We start from the raw sequence: 17,049 nt of genomic DNA on the forward strand, positions 1-17,049 counted from the left end.
GGTATTACGCAGCCTGCAAGAGGTCATGTACCGTTTGTTTCTGCTTGACTTAGAGCGTTCCATTGCGCCATCGTAATAAACCGTCGTCATTTAATATGTCTTCCTCTCTCTCTAAAGTTCGAGGTCTTCAAAATTGAGTCAGTGATTTGAGAGTTTCGTCATTGATTAATTTGGGGCGAGGAGGAAGTTACGTCGGGTCACAACCGAACACAGCACAAACTAGTCATTAAAACAAGACAAAAGATTATCTCTCATCAGCACATGTGATTTGTTGATCTGCAGTGCAGAGCTTTGTGTTAAGTTTTTAATTTTTTTTTAAAGGAAAAAATGGCTTCTGAAAAAGGCTTTTCGTGTTCGATCTATCCTTGGTAGAATTTAACAGTTTTGCTCTAGTATTAGGGTTGTGTAAAATATTTATGTTTGAGAAGGTTATATTATGCTCTTGCTCTCAGTGTGCCAATTAGGATCGTGTTCTGAAGAGGTCCTGCAACATTATTGATAGATAAGTGGCTTTATATTAATATATCAGAGGGTTTTACGCAGTCTGCAAGAGGTCATGTATACCGTGTGGTTCAGCTTGACCTAATCGTTCCACATATACTCACATACTTCAAAAGAAGATGATTCTTTGAACACGTGTTTATTTGTTGTTTATCGCTCCGTGCTGATTTATATTCGTTGTTGATTCAATTACACCCAGGAAACGATAGGTTGCAAATTTATCTGTGCGACATTAAGGATCTATTACTAACAAAAATTACACTAAAAAAGCCACAGACAAAAGTCGGTGAATTCTGTTACTTGTCAAACATTGTAAACCAATGCTGTGTCGCCAATCTTATTTTATCTTTTAATATCTCTAAACATCTTTATTATTATTAGAGTTTTTTAAAATATTCCAATCATTGTTAGTTACATTTGACACACAGTTATCCAATCTCGTACAACGGTGAAATCGAGTTTGGTTCTTAATACGATATTTGTTGTTGACACTTGTTTGACAAGTGAATGGTAGATCATATAATCATGGTTGTCTGTTTTGCACCTTTATACTTGTACATCCTGATGAAGACTGTTGCATATCAACCGAAACTTTGATATTAATAAACATTATTGCCATAAGAGGCTTTTCGCAGTGATAATGTCAGCAGCATCAGTGATGAATTGCTGTGAATTAGCGTCAGAGACTATTTCCGGGCTTAAGTTGACTGTATTGCTTTAAACCCTCTGCCTCAGCAACAAAATCAATCGCCGCTTAAACATCGTATACCACTTCTCCAGCTGTAGCGTTTAACAAGCTCTCTCATTTAGTAGTAAAATTGTACAAAAATATATAAACGTAGCGCGCGTCGACTTTTTCCCATTTTATGCAACATAATGAATTCGCCTCTGTTGAACTCACAGTCATCTAGCTTTGATAAGCTCTTTCTTGTGCAAAATATCCAGGTCAGTGAAGATTAAGGTATGATGGTCAGCGCGTTTTCTTAGATGGTTGTTGCACTTGCTCTAGTGGCAAGTATGGTCGTGTTTTAAAGACTTCTGTCCAATCAAAAATAGGGCACAGCAGTGGCAATTTTGCAATACAGGTTACAACGTTGTGAAAGAGCCAGAACCGGCCTGCAAAAAGAATGCAACGTTAGTTGGTTGTGTTTATCTTACTCATATGATTTATTTATGCACTGTGTGTTTGTTGACAATAATGACGTCTGTGAATGACGTAACTTACTTAATTTATCGATTATCAACATAACACTTAACAGTGATTTTGACGATATTGAAGCGTATATGCGTACAATTGCAAGGCGGATATGTATGTATTATTTTTGTCATTATTCTTATTACACTTTTTATGCGATGATATAATGCAATATCGGACAATCATTCAGTTTCAGACGAGATTAACTAAAAACGACGAGATTAACTAAAATAAATATTCAGATATGCAAACAAATCAGTAGACTTCATTGTACAGATCCGAGCAAACCTTTTAGATTTCAAGGAATCTAGGTTAAGGGTAATAGTGAGAGGAAGATTCTATCCCAGAAAGTTTTTTTGTTAAAAATTTTGTGCCTTGCGAAAGAATCTCTCACTTGGTTGTTTTACCAGATAATCTCTAAAATTGTCTTCCCAGTAATAAGTTGGAATTTTTGTGGCGATTAGTTGTGTATGATTCTTTTGGAATGTCTTCTGCGGAGGGGGGTAAGTAGGTTCTTTACATTGTTGGCTAATCTCAATGAAGCAAATAGTGTTTAAATTTAGGTTTAGATTATTTCAAACTTTTTTTTTCAAGAATGCAGCGGTATTGGACAACAACAAATACTTGATTCACAGCCAGGAAACTTTTATTCAAAAGATGGTAATTATATAGTTTGTGATATACTTCAAACATACTCAACTGATGCAACGAAAGTCATTAGTCAACCAAACTTTATTAAATAAGTTTCATTCCATACATAATTTTCCCTTATGTAAACTTTTCCACCCTTGGTATGGCAAGTTATCAAACTGTTCACAAATCAAAAATCTGCATTCCAGACCCTGGAAGTACTCAACAAAAACCCAAAGCAGTGCAAATAATCCGACCAAGTCTACAAAAAAACAACATTTATGAAATCGATGCTGATGAACTTGAACGAATATTTGGACATCCCAAAGTGGCCAACACACCGGTTGCAATCTATTCAATTGCTGGAGCTTCTAGGGGAGGAAAATCCTTTATGTTGAACTTCTTTCTGCGATATTTGTGGGCGGAAAAAAATAATCAGGTATAGAAAACTATATTTTGAAAGCTCAAAGAAGTTTTCATCTAATTCGAAACCGAATAAACACTTTCTTCTGTCGTTCCCAACAGTCAGATTCCTGGCTCAGTTCCAAAGAAGATGAATTGGTTAAGGGATTTTCATGGCGAGGTGGTGACGAGAAACACACACAAGGAATTTGGATTTGGGATGAACCATTTTTCATTGAAACACCAGATAAAAAAACGGTACACATCAGCATCGCGTTATATGCAATTATAAAAAAGAGGGCGACTTTTAGCATGAACATTAACACATACACTATGTTTATAGGTTGTTTTATTTCTTATGGATACTCAAGGATTTTTTGATCACCAAAGCACATTAAAAAACTGTTCCTTTATATTTGCACTCAGCAATCTGATGAGTTCTATTCAAATCTATAATGTGCACAATCAAATACAAGGGGACAATTTACAAAATCTTCAGGTTGAAAAAATGAAAAGATTAAATTTTTATTTATGCAAAGCATTCCGTGACGAAAAGGCTGTTTAAAAAGATGCATCTCAAATCAAGGCAATTTGGTTTTTGCAAATTTAATTTTAATAAATTGGCCTCTTCTTGAAGATGAATTCGTAACTTCTTTCTGTTTAGATAATTGATGTAGCCTAAACAGTTTTTGCAATAATACACCCGCTACTTTCTGTCGGAACAGTGCTTTGCAGCAATTTATTACACGCGAAAAAACTGCACAAATTCCATATTTGCTTTTTTATCACAAGACATACCTTATTGAGTTAACAAATATCATCAACAGCTATTTACGCAATATGCAAGAAGTGCTAGTTGGATAGCTTTTGCTAAAGAGAAGGTAAAATATTTTGTCAATGTCGGGAAAAATCTGGTCAAAAACTCTGACAAGGAAGTGCCGAAAAGTATCATCACACATTTATTTCAGGTTGTTAAACTTTTATTTCATTCCATTCTGAACCAAGAGCACACCTAACTTCAATTTTATTTCCAGCACTTGATATTTCTTGTTCGTGACTGCGGGTTCAAAAAATATAAATGTGATTTCGATGGTGGTGAAGAATATCTTCAGACATTCCTGAAACCCACTTCACAAAATTCAGAAGCTGAATCAAGTCAAAAGAACTTGCGTGATGCTTTTGAAAACATCTCTTGTTGTTTGATGCCATATCCAGGGGAAAATGTTGCCCGAAGAGATGAGGATGAAGGAAGTAAACTTCAATTAAAAGGTGACATTTATGAGTTCAGTCAAACCAAACATATTTTCACAATTTATTAAAAAACTCTTTATTTATTTTTTAACTATTGTTTACTTTATGATGCAGATGTTAAAAAAGATTTTCTTGACACCGTCGACATACTCGTAAAAAGAATTTTATCAAGCCAGCAAGTTTTAATAAAAAAAGTTAACGGCAATCCAATTACTGGAACTGATCTCATCCACTTGACCTTGTCTTACTTTGATGCACTGAACACTAAGGAAATGCCTGATGTTAAGGCAATTGCTCAGGTGATAGCTGTAGTTGCACAAACCAGCGTGACAAATGTATACGTATAAAATTTTTTTTATTCATGATAAGTTTTGTAAAGTGGGTGTGAAAATAAAATTGTTAACAATCCCTAAAAGTTTTAACTCTTGTTTACTTTCTTCGTGTAATAACTTTTTTGCAAAACATTTGTTAGATGAATACATTAAATTTAGTTACTGCTCTCCTGTCACATACGAAATAAAAAATATTATTTTGTGTCCAGATACAAGAAGAAATCATAGCTTTGAAAGTAAGTCGTGAATGCACAAATAGCTACAAACAGCAAATGAACAAGGTTAGATGAAAAAAATATATTTAATATTTATTTAAAACAAGCTTTGACTCCCCTAAACTTTTCATACAGTTTTGCGAAAAGACATGTCACAACCAAACTAACTTTGAAGATAAACATAAAAGCTTACAAGAACAATGTCTAAAAACCTTTGGTGGCGAACAACATTTTGGCGATGCTGAGTTTTTAGCCAAACACCGGAAAAAGTTGGTTCGAGACATGGATTGGGAGTTTGTATATTTCAAAACTTTGAACGAAACTAATCTGGTGTGTAGAACCCATGTAACTATTTGTTCTGTCATTGGCACTTAATTATGATCCTACAAAAAAGTAACGTGGTAAATAGACTACTGTAATTTTTTATGATCTTTTCCAAAGACAGCAGGTAGAAAAATGAATTATTGTATTATATCTTATTGCATTACAAAATTTAATGAGCCTAATTGGTTAAAGGAATTATGGAAAGGAAAAGTTAAAGAAGCTATGAGAAAAGTCGAAGTAAACTACAATGAAGAAATGAAAAAAGTAACCGTTTTAAACTTTATTTTGTTTGACAAACTTATTCTAAACCACTTAAAATGGGTTTGTGATTTTGTCAACTTAATTTGATTTTATTAAAGTAGTCATAAAATTTCCAGGTGGTCAGCAATGAACTGTGTGTAGAAGAGACTCAGCTTGAACAGAGTGAGAAGCGAAATCGACCAAAAATGATTCAATTTTACAAGGATTTGACAAAAGATTTTCCTTGTTTGGTTGATCTTGAACCTGACAGAACATTAGAAGAAATGTTGACTGAGCTGAGTGAACAGTTCGAAATAAAAAACACAAAGAATATTGTGAGTATTATTTTTGCATATTCAGCGCTTTTTTATGTAGATTAGTATGCCGCTGTAAAAGATAATTATACGAACAAATTTAAGTTTAACTTTTAAATAGATACATAATTATTTTTTCCTAGGTTTGAAATGGTAGATATTATGTTCACTATACCAAATTTTTTTTCATACAATACTTTAAAGCTTTTTTTGCTAAAAATACTTGCATGCAGAAATAACAAATTTTATTATGAGTCTAAAAATATTTCGCAAATTAAAATGTTTTTGTGATGCTTAATTCATGCTGGATAAAATAACCAATTTAGGATGTTTCTGTGATGTTTATGTTCATGCTGGATAAAATAACCACTAGATGAGTGGTTTTAAGCTCCTGGGACGTCACGCATCCTGTGATTTACATTAAGCAAGAATGGGGGCTGCAGTTTTACAGTAGCTATACACGAGCCGTCACTGTACTAAATGTTCTAAAAATTTTTACGTGGTACAATTTACCTGAAGATTGCGTTGCAGAAAACACTAGAGTCAAAACTTGAAACTGAAGCACAATCTTCAATTGAGGAATACAGAAAAATTATGGATGAGGTTGGTTTAAACTTAGTTATCTAGAAGGTAAAAACTATTTATTAATAACACATTTTTTACTAATATTTGTTACAGAAGTGCAACGAAAAAGTTCTTAATGAAGAAGATTTTCATGAACTCCACCGAGACGCTGAGGAAAAAGCAATCAAAAACTTCACTGCATCCGATACTGGCAAAAACACAAAATGGAAAAACATTCAACTCGTAAAACTTCAAAATAGAATTAACGAAAATAAACCACGTTACCAAGAAATGAACGTAATATTAAAATATTAGAAATTTTCAACATCAGTAAGCGCAATGAACTTTGTTCTTTTTTTAGAAAAATGTGTCTGATTTTCTACTAAAAGCAAAAAATTGTTACAATGAGAGAATGTCAGGGGTGAGATACAAATTCATTTATATGCTTTTATGGAATTACTGCATCATTATTTGATTTGATTTTTGAAGCTGTGTGGCAGCGATTATATCGAAGCAAACACACTCAGGAAACATCATGAAACTAGCAAGGAATATGCAACAATAGATTCTACAGAAACAAAAATCTCTGAACGCATTAAGTTAATGATTGACGTGGAATTTAAAATGCTTGAAATGAAAAACTCGGAATTAAAGGTTACCATACTTTTTTGCATGTTGTTAGATAAAGTGTTTATTTGAAGCTATAAATATTCGGTTTGTAAAATAGGTAATTGTAATGTTCTGTCTTTTGATTATTTTCATAATAACTAAAGGGTTTTACTGTACTTTTTAGGAAAAAACTATTCGAATGTTCCAAGACAAAATGGCAGAATGCTATCGCAAATACAAACAAGAAATAAAAAATGTATGTATGAGTGATTTGTTTAAATTTATTTTTGACAGTTCAATCTTAAAAACATAGTTTTTGATACTACTTCAATATTGTTTTTTTGTTTATGTGTTTAAAAGACAAAAAAAGTATAATTTTTTATTATATTTTAACGAAGTAATTCCGAATCACTTTATTTAATCACGTCACATTGAATGCATTTTATTTAGATAGTCAAAAGTTTTATCAGAAATGTAATGTGATTTTTTAGAGTTTATCTGAAAACACCACTTTTTGTCACCAGGAAACGGGAACGTATATTCCAGGACCTAAATTAGATAAAATTCATATCCAGATCAGAGGAAATGCAATGCACAAATACGAAGAACTTCAATGTTCAGAAAACCATTTAGCAACAGATTACAATTCCATACGCAAGCAGTTGGAAAAAGTCATTGATGAAATTTATAAGAATGTTAAAAAACAAAACTTGCAGCTAAAGGCAAGTTGATATAACACAAAACACTTTTAATTACACTTATTATTTAGATTTATAAAGACAAACAATTATATTAGTACACGTTGCTCCCCCATATTGGTAATATGGAGGAAGAAAGCGTATATAAACCGGTTTATTTCCAGACAGTAGTAATGCAATAAGTTTGTTGAGGCTATATATTGCAACGATCACTTTTTACGATTTTGCAGTTCAAATTCTAAAAACGTTAATACATTTTTAAAAAAGAAAAACACGTAGTTTAGTGAATAAATTGGTAATATGAACTGTAATTTTATTATTAATACATTTGTTTCATATTGCACGTAGGAATGTCTGGAGGAAGAATGTCAAGTACATTTGGGGGAACAAATCAACAAATACTTGAGATCAATGAGAGAAGTAAGTTCTGTTGGTACGACCACACATATATATATTATATATATATATACATATATACAGTAAATTCAGGTTCATTTTAATTGTTTATAAAATGAGTCGCGGAAAAGGTATAGAGCATTTCTCGTAATCAAGTAACACAACAATTGAAAAGTCATTTGAAATTAAACAGACTTTTGGACTACAGTTAAAGTGCAGTTTAGTCTTCCACCTAAAACATAGTTACTTATCGGCAATTTTAACGAAAACCCAAACGTTTTTTGATAAAAGTTTTACCATTGCAGATTTCGTCACAAAGCATGCATAACAAAAATTATTATTTTCATAATTGTCTCATTTATAGATCTGTGACGAAAGGTATGTGGAACCATCTGTTTTACAAGAACGTCACCAAAAACTAATAAAGGAAGCTGATGAACAGCATTCTAAAAAGCTCACAGGAGACCTTGCTGTCTTTAAAATCGAGTTTGAAAGAAGATATATAAATAAAGTTAATGAATTATACAAAAAAGTGAAGGAATACAACAGAGACAACCAAAACATATTTATCAGAGTTCTCAAAAGTGCTGGACAGGGTTTCTTACGTGGAGGGATAAATGATTTTGCAAAAGATGGAAACCCTGTGTCACGTGTACTTAAAACAGTTACAGGTGCCATCGGTGGTTTATTTGAAGGGGCAAAAGAAGAAATAAATAGGGAAAAAAAATCATTTCCAGAGTCGCCTGTGTAGAAAAATGCTGATCACTGATAACATTAACATTTACAGCAGTTTATGTATATTTAAATGTGGTGTTTAAGATTAGAGAAAATCGTTTCTCGACCTTGATTTTTCGTGTTTGTGATTTTACGATTGTTTAAACTCATATTCGGTACGATCAGTTGTTCCTAGTCAATAACAGTGATGTAACAATCGAACGAGATGTTTTCAAATTTTTCGCGACCCGAAACTGATAGTATGACCCAAAATAGGCCGCGACTTTTCATTTGCAGACTCCTGCCCTAGTGTGTAAATGAGTTTTTCTAATTGTGTAAAACCCGCTTCAACCGATTTTCTTCGAATAAGTAGTTTTGGATACAATGTATATATTCACAATCAATTTGTCTGTTTCTTCATGTAAATAAAGTATATTGGGATTTCCTTTAATGCATGTTTTTGGAATTGCTGTTTCACACGCCTGCATTGCTCGGTTATGTCCTTTGACTGTCGTTTGCTTTTGCAAGTGCTGTGTTTGGCATTCTATTGTTGGGGTTGTCACGTAAACTGCTATGGGAACAAGGATTAAAGAATGTTGCCTGCCTTCTGTCCGGAAATTGGTACAACAACAAAATTGTACATATTAATTGCAAGATTGAAATATTTCCAAACCAGAAAAAAAAGAAAAAATAAAATTGATACGTTTCAGCCCAAAGGCTTAATTTTGCCTTTGAGGGTCAAGGACAATAAAACTATAAAGTGAGGTTCACTGGGGAACTCTGCGACTAACAATAGAGGTAAAGCCCTACCTACGGCTATCGCTTCAGCTCCATAACATTTGTTGAATATTCTGTTCTTCCCGCACGAATCGATAACAAATGCCTCAAGGATCGGTGGAAATTCCTGCTTTAAAGCTGGTGGATTATGCCCTGGTTCGCCAGACTTGGAACACACGGTTATTCCCCTAAACTACGAGGCCATCATTTATGCATCAAATCAAGTAACAACAAAATGCATACTTTTATAACCCTGAAATGAAGTGAGTGAGATCAGGATTCCAGCAACAACCACCTTCAACCAATACCTGATAAAACACAAAGAAATTATATCTTACATTGTCATGTTCCTATATTGTCTTTGGTCTCACAAACCTTGCTCTCATGTTCCGACTGAAGTCAACAAGGCGAATCCAACCCTGTCCCTAATCCTCCCTCTAATCAACCAACAATTGCACACCAAATGTTTTAATTTGTGTAAGTATTCACAAAATCAGCTTTCTTTATAAACCATATCTGACATTTATAACTGGCATTTCCTAATCCATTTTCTTGCCCACGTCTGGTCAACATCCTGGCAAATTTAGACGTCGTTGTGTCAGAGGATTATCAGATGCATTAAAAATTCACAATCATTACCAAGGTTGAAAAGGTTTTCCTCATCATTTGTCAATTAAAGGATTTTTATGTTGGAAAACCGAATATTTTAATGGTGAAGCCCACCTCGCTCGTATGCCAGAATGTTGTAATATTGACACATTGGACGCACGCATCAAACACTGCTAAAAACACTCTTGTTCTATCCAACAACTTTGAAACGCCATAATTTAATAGTTTCCGATTGAAGTCAGCTCGTCAACTGGAAAATTAAACGGGTCGACATCGGAAACGTTCTGTTTCAAATTATTAACATCCTATCCCAATAAATTGGTGTCGGTGATTGAAAGAACATGTTCAGTAGAGGGCGGGATTCCAGCAAAATTAAGGAATTGATCTTAAAGACAAGCAATGATAATGATGCGTGCCATGCCTGACACTAAAAGTTATCTGTGAGTTGGTTATGTTTAAAACTTAGCCAATTACGAGCGGACAACTTAGACATAGGGATTCAGTGTTAACTTTTATGGTCTCACGCATCACCAAACTTTTTGAATTTTCTTTTCTTGTTCGTCACGATTAAACGTGTGTTGGGTAGAAATCACGCATTGAATGATTATGAGTAAATAAAGGATGAGATAGTCGTTGAATGTAAAGTAATGGTGTTGACTTCTTCCTTTCGACAAGGATGCATTCTAATATGTCTACGACTTGTCAGTATTACAACATATCCCAAATATAGTACATGCCGGTTGGCGAAAGATTTACGTGAAGCTGGTAAAATACTTACCATCTCATACCCCTGTCTCTTGCACAACAGTGAAAGGATCGTTTAGTACACACCATGACAAACCCAACAACGCATTTATATATATATATATATATATATATATGTTATATAGGAACATGTTCATTCAAAGGAAAATGGGAAAGAAGCAACCATCCACGTGACGATACAAGCGGTGCCAATGTTATCTATTCCCTTTTTTTCTTGTGTTTTTCTTACGTTTTTCTTGATTTTTTAGATTTTATGCGTTTGATGCTTTATTATTGAAATAACTGTGAGGAAGTGTTACCGGATGCTAGTTGAAACGTCGGTTTTAATAAACATTTTAGAAATCTTAGTGCCAGAAGAGCAAATTCCCATTGATTCCAAATTAGGGTTTGGATATGATTTCCAAAATATAAATCTCGGCAGCAACCAAACATAGAAAGACATTTTTATACAAATGATATGGATTTTTTACCGCCTGACATTTATAATTGGCATTTCCTAATTCCTTTTCTTGCCTACGTCTGGTCAACATCCTGGCAAAGACGTCGTTGTGTCAAAGGATTATCAGATGCATCAAAAATTCACAATCATTACCAAGGTTGAAAAGGTTTTCCTCATCATCTGTCAATTGAAGGATTTTTATGTTGAAGAAACGAATATTTTAATGGTGAAGCCCACCTCGCTCGTATGCCAGAATGTTGTAATATTGACACATTGGACGCACGCCTCAAACACTGCTAAAAACAATCTTGTTCTATCCAACAATTCTAAAACACAATCATTCAAAAGGGAAAGTTTCCGATTAAAGTCATCTGGTCAACTGGAAAATTAAACGGGTCGACATCGGAAACTTTCTGTTTTCAAATTATCAACTTCCTATCCCAATAAATTGGTGTCGGAAATTGAAAGACCATGTTCAGTAGAGGGCGGGATTCCAGCAAAATTAAGGAATCAAAGGCAAGCAATGATAATGATGCGTGCCATGCCTGACACTAAAAGTTATCTGTGAGTTGTTTATGTTTAAAACTTAGCCAATTACGAGCGGACAACTTAGACACAGGGATTCAGTGTTAACTTTTATGGTCTCACTCATCACCAAACCTTATGAATTTTCTTTTATTGTTCGTCACGATTAAACGTGTGTTGGGTAGAAATCACGCATTGAATGATTATGAGTAAATAAAGGATGAGATATTCGCAGAATGTAAAGTAATGGTGTTGACTTCTTCCTTTCGACAAGGATGCATTCTAATATGTCTACGTCTTGTCAGTATTACAACATATCCCAAATATAGTACATGTCGGTTGGCGAAAGATTTACGTGAAACTGGTAAAACACTTACCATCTCATACCCCTGTCTCTTGCACAACAGTCAAAGGATCATTTAGTACAAATCACGACAAACCCAACAACGCATTTATATGTATATGTTATATAGGAACATGTTCATTCAAAGGAAAATGGGAAAGAAGCAACCATCCACGTGACGATACAAGCGGTGTCAATGTTATCCATTCCCTTTTTTTCTTGTGTTTTTCTTACGTTTTTCTTGAGTTTTTAGAGTTTATGCGTTTGATGCTTTATTATTGAGATAACTGTGAGGAAGTGTTACCGGATGCTAGTTGAAACGTCGGTTTTAATAAGCATTTTAGAAATCTTAGTGCCAGAAGAGCAAATTCCAATTGATTCCAAATTAGGGTTTGGATATGATTTCCAAAATCTCGACAGCAACCAAACATAGACAGACATTTTTATACAAATGACATGGATTTCTTTTACCGCCTGACATATATAACTGGCATTTCCTGATCCATTTTCTTGCCCACGTCTGGTCAACATCCTGGCAAATTAAGACGTCGTTGTGTCAAGGGATTATCAGATGCATTAAAAATTCACAATCATTACCAACGTTGAAAAGGTTTTCCTCATCATCTGTCAATTTGAGGATTTTTATGTTTGTCAGTTGAAGGATTTTTATGTTGAAAAAACGAATATTTTAATGGTGAAGCCCACCTCGCTCGTATGCCAGAATGATGTAATATTGACACATTGGACGCACGCATCAAACACTGCTAAAAACACTTGTTCTATCCAACAACTCTGAAACGCCATAATTTGATAGGAAAAGTTTCGGATTGAAGTCAACTGGTCAACTGGAAAATTAAACGGGTCGACATCGGAAACGTTCTGTTTTCAAATTATCAACTTCCTATCCCAATAAAATGGTGTCGGTGATTGAAAGACCATGTTCAGTAGAGGGCGGGATTTCAGCAAAATTAAGGAATCAAAGGCAAGCAATGATTATGATGCGTGCCATGCTTGACACTAAAAGTTATCTGTTAGTTGTTTATGTTTAAAACTTAGCCAATTACGAGCGGACAACTTAGACATAGGGATTCAGTGTTAACTGTTATGGTCTCACCCATCACCAAACTTTATGAATTTTCTTTTCTTGTTCGTCACAATTAATCGTGTGTTGGGTAGAACTCGCGCATTGAATGATTATGAGTAAATAAAGGATGAGATATTCGCAGAATGTAAGGTAATGGCGTTGACTTCTTCCTTTCGACAAGGATGCATTCTAATATGTCTACGTCTTGTCAGTATTACAACATATCCCAAATATAGTACATGTCGGTTGGCGAAAGATTTACGTGAAGCTGGTAAAACACTTACCATCTCATACTCCTGTCTCTTGCACAACAGTGAAAGGATCGTTTAGTACACACCATGACAAACCCAACAACGCATTTATATATATATATATATATGTTATATAGGATCACGTTCATTCAAAGGAAAATGGGAAAGAAGCAACCATCCACGTGACGATACAAGCGGTGCCAATGTTATCTATTCCCTTTTTTTCTTGTGTTTTTCTTACGTTTTTCTTGATTTTTTAGAGTTTATGCGTTTGATGCTTTATTATTGAAATAACTGTGAGGAAGTGTTACCGGATGCTAGTTGAAACGTCGGTTTTAATAAACATTTTAGAAATCTTAGTGCCAGAAGAGCAAATTCCCATTGATTCCAAATTAGGGTTTGGATATGATTTCCAAAATATAAATCTCGGCAGCAACCAAACATAGAAAGACATTTTTATACAAATGATATGGATTTTTTACCGCCTGACATTTATAATTGGCATTTCCTAATTCCTTTTCTTGCCTACGTCTGGCCAACATCCTGGCAAAGACGTCGTTGTGTCAAAGGATTATCAGATGCATCAAAAATTCACAATCATTACTAACGTTGAAAAGGTTTTCCTCATTGGTAAAGCCCACCTCGCTCGTATGCCAGAATGTTGTAATATTGACACATTGGACGCACGCATCAAACACTGCTAAAAACAATCTTGTTCTATCCAACAATTCTAAAACACAATCATTTAAAAGGGAAAGTTTCCGATTAAAGTCATCTGGTCAACTGGAAAATTAAACTGGTCGACATCGGAAACTTTCTGTTTTCAAATTATCAACTTCCTATCCCAATAAATTGGTGTCGGTAATTGAAAGACCATGTTCAGTAGAGGGCGGGATTCCAGCAAAATTAAGGAATCAAAGGCAAGCAATGATTATGATGCGTGCCATGCTTGACACTAAAAGTTGTCTGTGAGTTGTTTATGTTTAAAACTTAGATAATTACGAGCGGACAACTTAGACACAGGGATTCAGTGTTAACTTTTATGGTCTCACTTATCACCAAACCTTATGAATTTTCTTTTATTGTTCGTCACGATTAATCGTGTGTTGGGTAGAACTCGCGCATTGAATGATTATGAGTAAATAAAGGATGAGATATTGGCAGAATGTAAAGTAATGGTGTTGACTTCTTCCTTTCGACAAGGATGCATTCTAATATGTCTACGTCTTGTCAGTATTACAACATATCCCAAATATAGTGCATGTCGGTTGGCGAAAGATTTACGTGAAGCTGGTAAAACACTTACCATCTCATACCCCTGTCTCTTGCACAACAGTGAAAGGATCATTTAGTACAAATCATGACAAACCCAACAACGCATTTATATATATATATTTATATATATGTTATATAGGAACATGTTCATTCAAAGGCAAATGGGAAAGAAGCAACCATCCACGTGACGATACAAGCGGTGTCAATGTTATCCATTCCCTTTTTTCTTGTGTTTTTCTTGAGTTTTTAGTGTTTATGCGCTTGATGCATTATTGTTGACATAACCCTGAGGAAGTCTCACCGGATGGTAGACGAAACGTCGGTTTCAATAAACATTTTAGAAATCTTAGTTCCAGAAGAGCAAATTTCCATTGATTCCAAATTAGGGTTTGGATATGATTTCCAAAAGCAACCAAACATAGACAAACATTGATAAATTTTACATTAAAATTAGTTTATATTTCCCAGGAGTTTGGGTACTGTCTTTGCTTCAATACCGGCCGAATTCCCTGCAACAATTACTATTGGATAAGTTTCCTCCACACGTCTGAAAGGCACTGTCAGAGATAACGTAACCGAGATGCAGGGGTGAAACAGCTATTAGAAAAACATACATCAAAGGCAAAACAAACTTGCGTTGACATAGTCAGACTTGGGCCAACGCTAGCAGAGACGATACACTGGAAATTACACACAACACAACGACCTGCTTGGCGCCAGTGACATGCAATATAACACAATATACTTTAGTTACATGAAGCAACACACAAATTGATTGGAAATATATCATTCAAAACTACTTTTTTTGAAGAAAATCGGTTCAAGGATAAACTTATTTACATACAGAAGTCCGCAAATGATGAGTCGCGGCCCCTTCCACCGCTCCTTTCACAAAACCCTTTACAGCACTTTTGATAACCCTTATGAATATGTTTTTGTTGTGATCATTGTATAACTTTACTTTTTCGTAAAGTTGATCGACTTATTCCTTATATCTTGTTTCAAAGTCGTCTTTTATAAATAATGTAAGCTTTCCAAAAAACATTATATATTTTCTTTTTCTCTAAGATTTTTGTGTCGTTCTTGTGAAACCGACGGTTCCGCATAGTTTCCGTCACAAAACTATGAATTAAACAACAAGTTGTATCAGTCTTGTAACATTGAACTGCGGTCTTCATGTTTAACACTCTTAAATTGTTTGGAATAATTGGATACAGATGTTTCTAGTACAATTTCCTCCAAAACTTCACCACATAATCACAATGTTTAGCCATAGACTAATTCAGCAGCACATGCATCCATGTCTGGCTTAAAAACAGTTCGTTAATCCAAAAGTACAAGACCTAAATTTGCGTTCCAATTATTTGGTTGATTTTGAGCATGGAGAGCAGATTTAAATACTTATGCTGTACTTAAAACAGTTCCCCTTAGGATGATATCCGTGGTTTGCTGTAATTTTATACCAAATTCCACAAATAAGTCATTAAATGATTCAGAAGTAAACTGACTACCGCAATCAGTCGAAACCCGCAGCGGCGGACCAAATCTTGCCACCAAATGCAACAAGAAAGCGTTCATGCATGTCTCGGCGGTAATATTAGGCAGCAATGGTATTGCTTCAAACCAACGAGAAAAATCCGCAACAACATGTTAATAAATAGGATTATATAAATAGGATTATTATAACGGTATGGCCCGACTAGATCAAGGTTGACATCTTGAAATCTACCTGTGAGTTCAATATATTTGCCCCAAAGGCGCTCTGACATGCCGTCCAACCTTGCAACGCTGGCATTGTAAACAAGTTTGGCTCCATTCATTAACGTCTCGATCAAGACCGTGCCAAACAAAACGACTGGACACCAAGCGGTGCGACGCGTCTACACCGGGATGAGATAATCCGTGCAACGTCACAAAAGCGTGTTTCTGCAAGGCTTGAGGAACAATAGGTCGGAAGCTTTCTGTAGAAAAAACTCCAGTCAACTTCAGCTCACTGTTGGGAACTTGCCTTTCTGTTAGCTCCAAAGAACCATATAAGTCCTGCAAAGTCCCTATCTTGCTGATGCTGAGCGAAATCTTCAACGAAAGTAAGCTGTCATTGAGAAAAATTGCATTTACTTCGATTCGGGAAAGACCGTCGGCTACTACATTTTGTAAACCACACAGGAATTCAACATCGCTTGTATACTGGGCAATATAATCCATGTGATGGTTTTGCCTCGGGGTGAAACTGCTCGTCTTTGATCGGAAAGCCTCAACTAAAGTTAAATGATCTGAGACAACATTAAAATTCAAACCTACGAGAACTTGCCATTGATCTGAGGATAATGAAGAAGGAATTGATCACTGAACTTCTTTTTAATATCCCCAGATGCCTTGGCTGCCAGGTATAAACCGCCTGCAAAAGCTAAAATTCCAAAAAATAAACTTAACTGCGTGACTGTCTTTAAGAGGCTTCAAACCTAACCAAGGAAGTCCAGCTCACTTTTACCAAGATTCGTTTTCTTTTCATTAATCAAAATTCCGTAATCCGATAATCTCTGAAATAAGAGCCTGAGATGTCGCTCATGTTCTTCTACATCTACACTTGCAACTA

General features: G+C 34.9%; 1 protein-coding gene across 1 annotated transcript; it reads left to right on the top strand.

Moving 5' to 3' along the window:
- Positions 1-2,170: 2,170 nt before the first annotated feature.
- LOC145894910 (uncharacterized) lies at positions 2,171-8,754 on the top strand. The gene is made up of 20 exons (XM_082983580.1): positions 2,171-2,199; positions 2,291-2,356; positions 2,536-2,765; positions 2,852-2,986; positions 3,072-3,227; positions 3,556-3,696; positions 3,763-3,997; positions 4,094-4,278; positions 4,521-4,592; positions 4,662-4,856; positions 5,043-5,114; positions 5,228-5,425; positions 5,936-6,007; positions 6,083-6,265; positions 6,330-6,389; positions 6,458-6,622; positions 6,762-6,833; positions 7,102-7,299; positions 7,624-7,695; positions 8,036-8,754. Exons 1-20 carry the CDS (start codon positions 2,181-2,183, stop codon positions 8,420-8,422), a joined length of 2,913 nt encoding a protein of 970 aa, XP_082839706.1. The 5' UTR covers positions 2,171-2,180; the 3' UTR covers positions 8,423-8,754.
- Positions 8,755-17,049: the final 8,295 nt, after the last annotated feature.

This window comes from Ascidia mentula, chromosome 3 (assembly GCF_947561715.1).
Source record: "Ascidia mentula chromosome 3, kaAscMent1.1, whole genome shotgun sequence".
In the NCBI taxonomy this organism is placed as follows: Eukaryota; Metazoa; Chordata; class Ascidiacea; order Phlebobranchia; family Ascidiidae; genus Ascidia; species Ascidia mentula.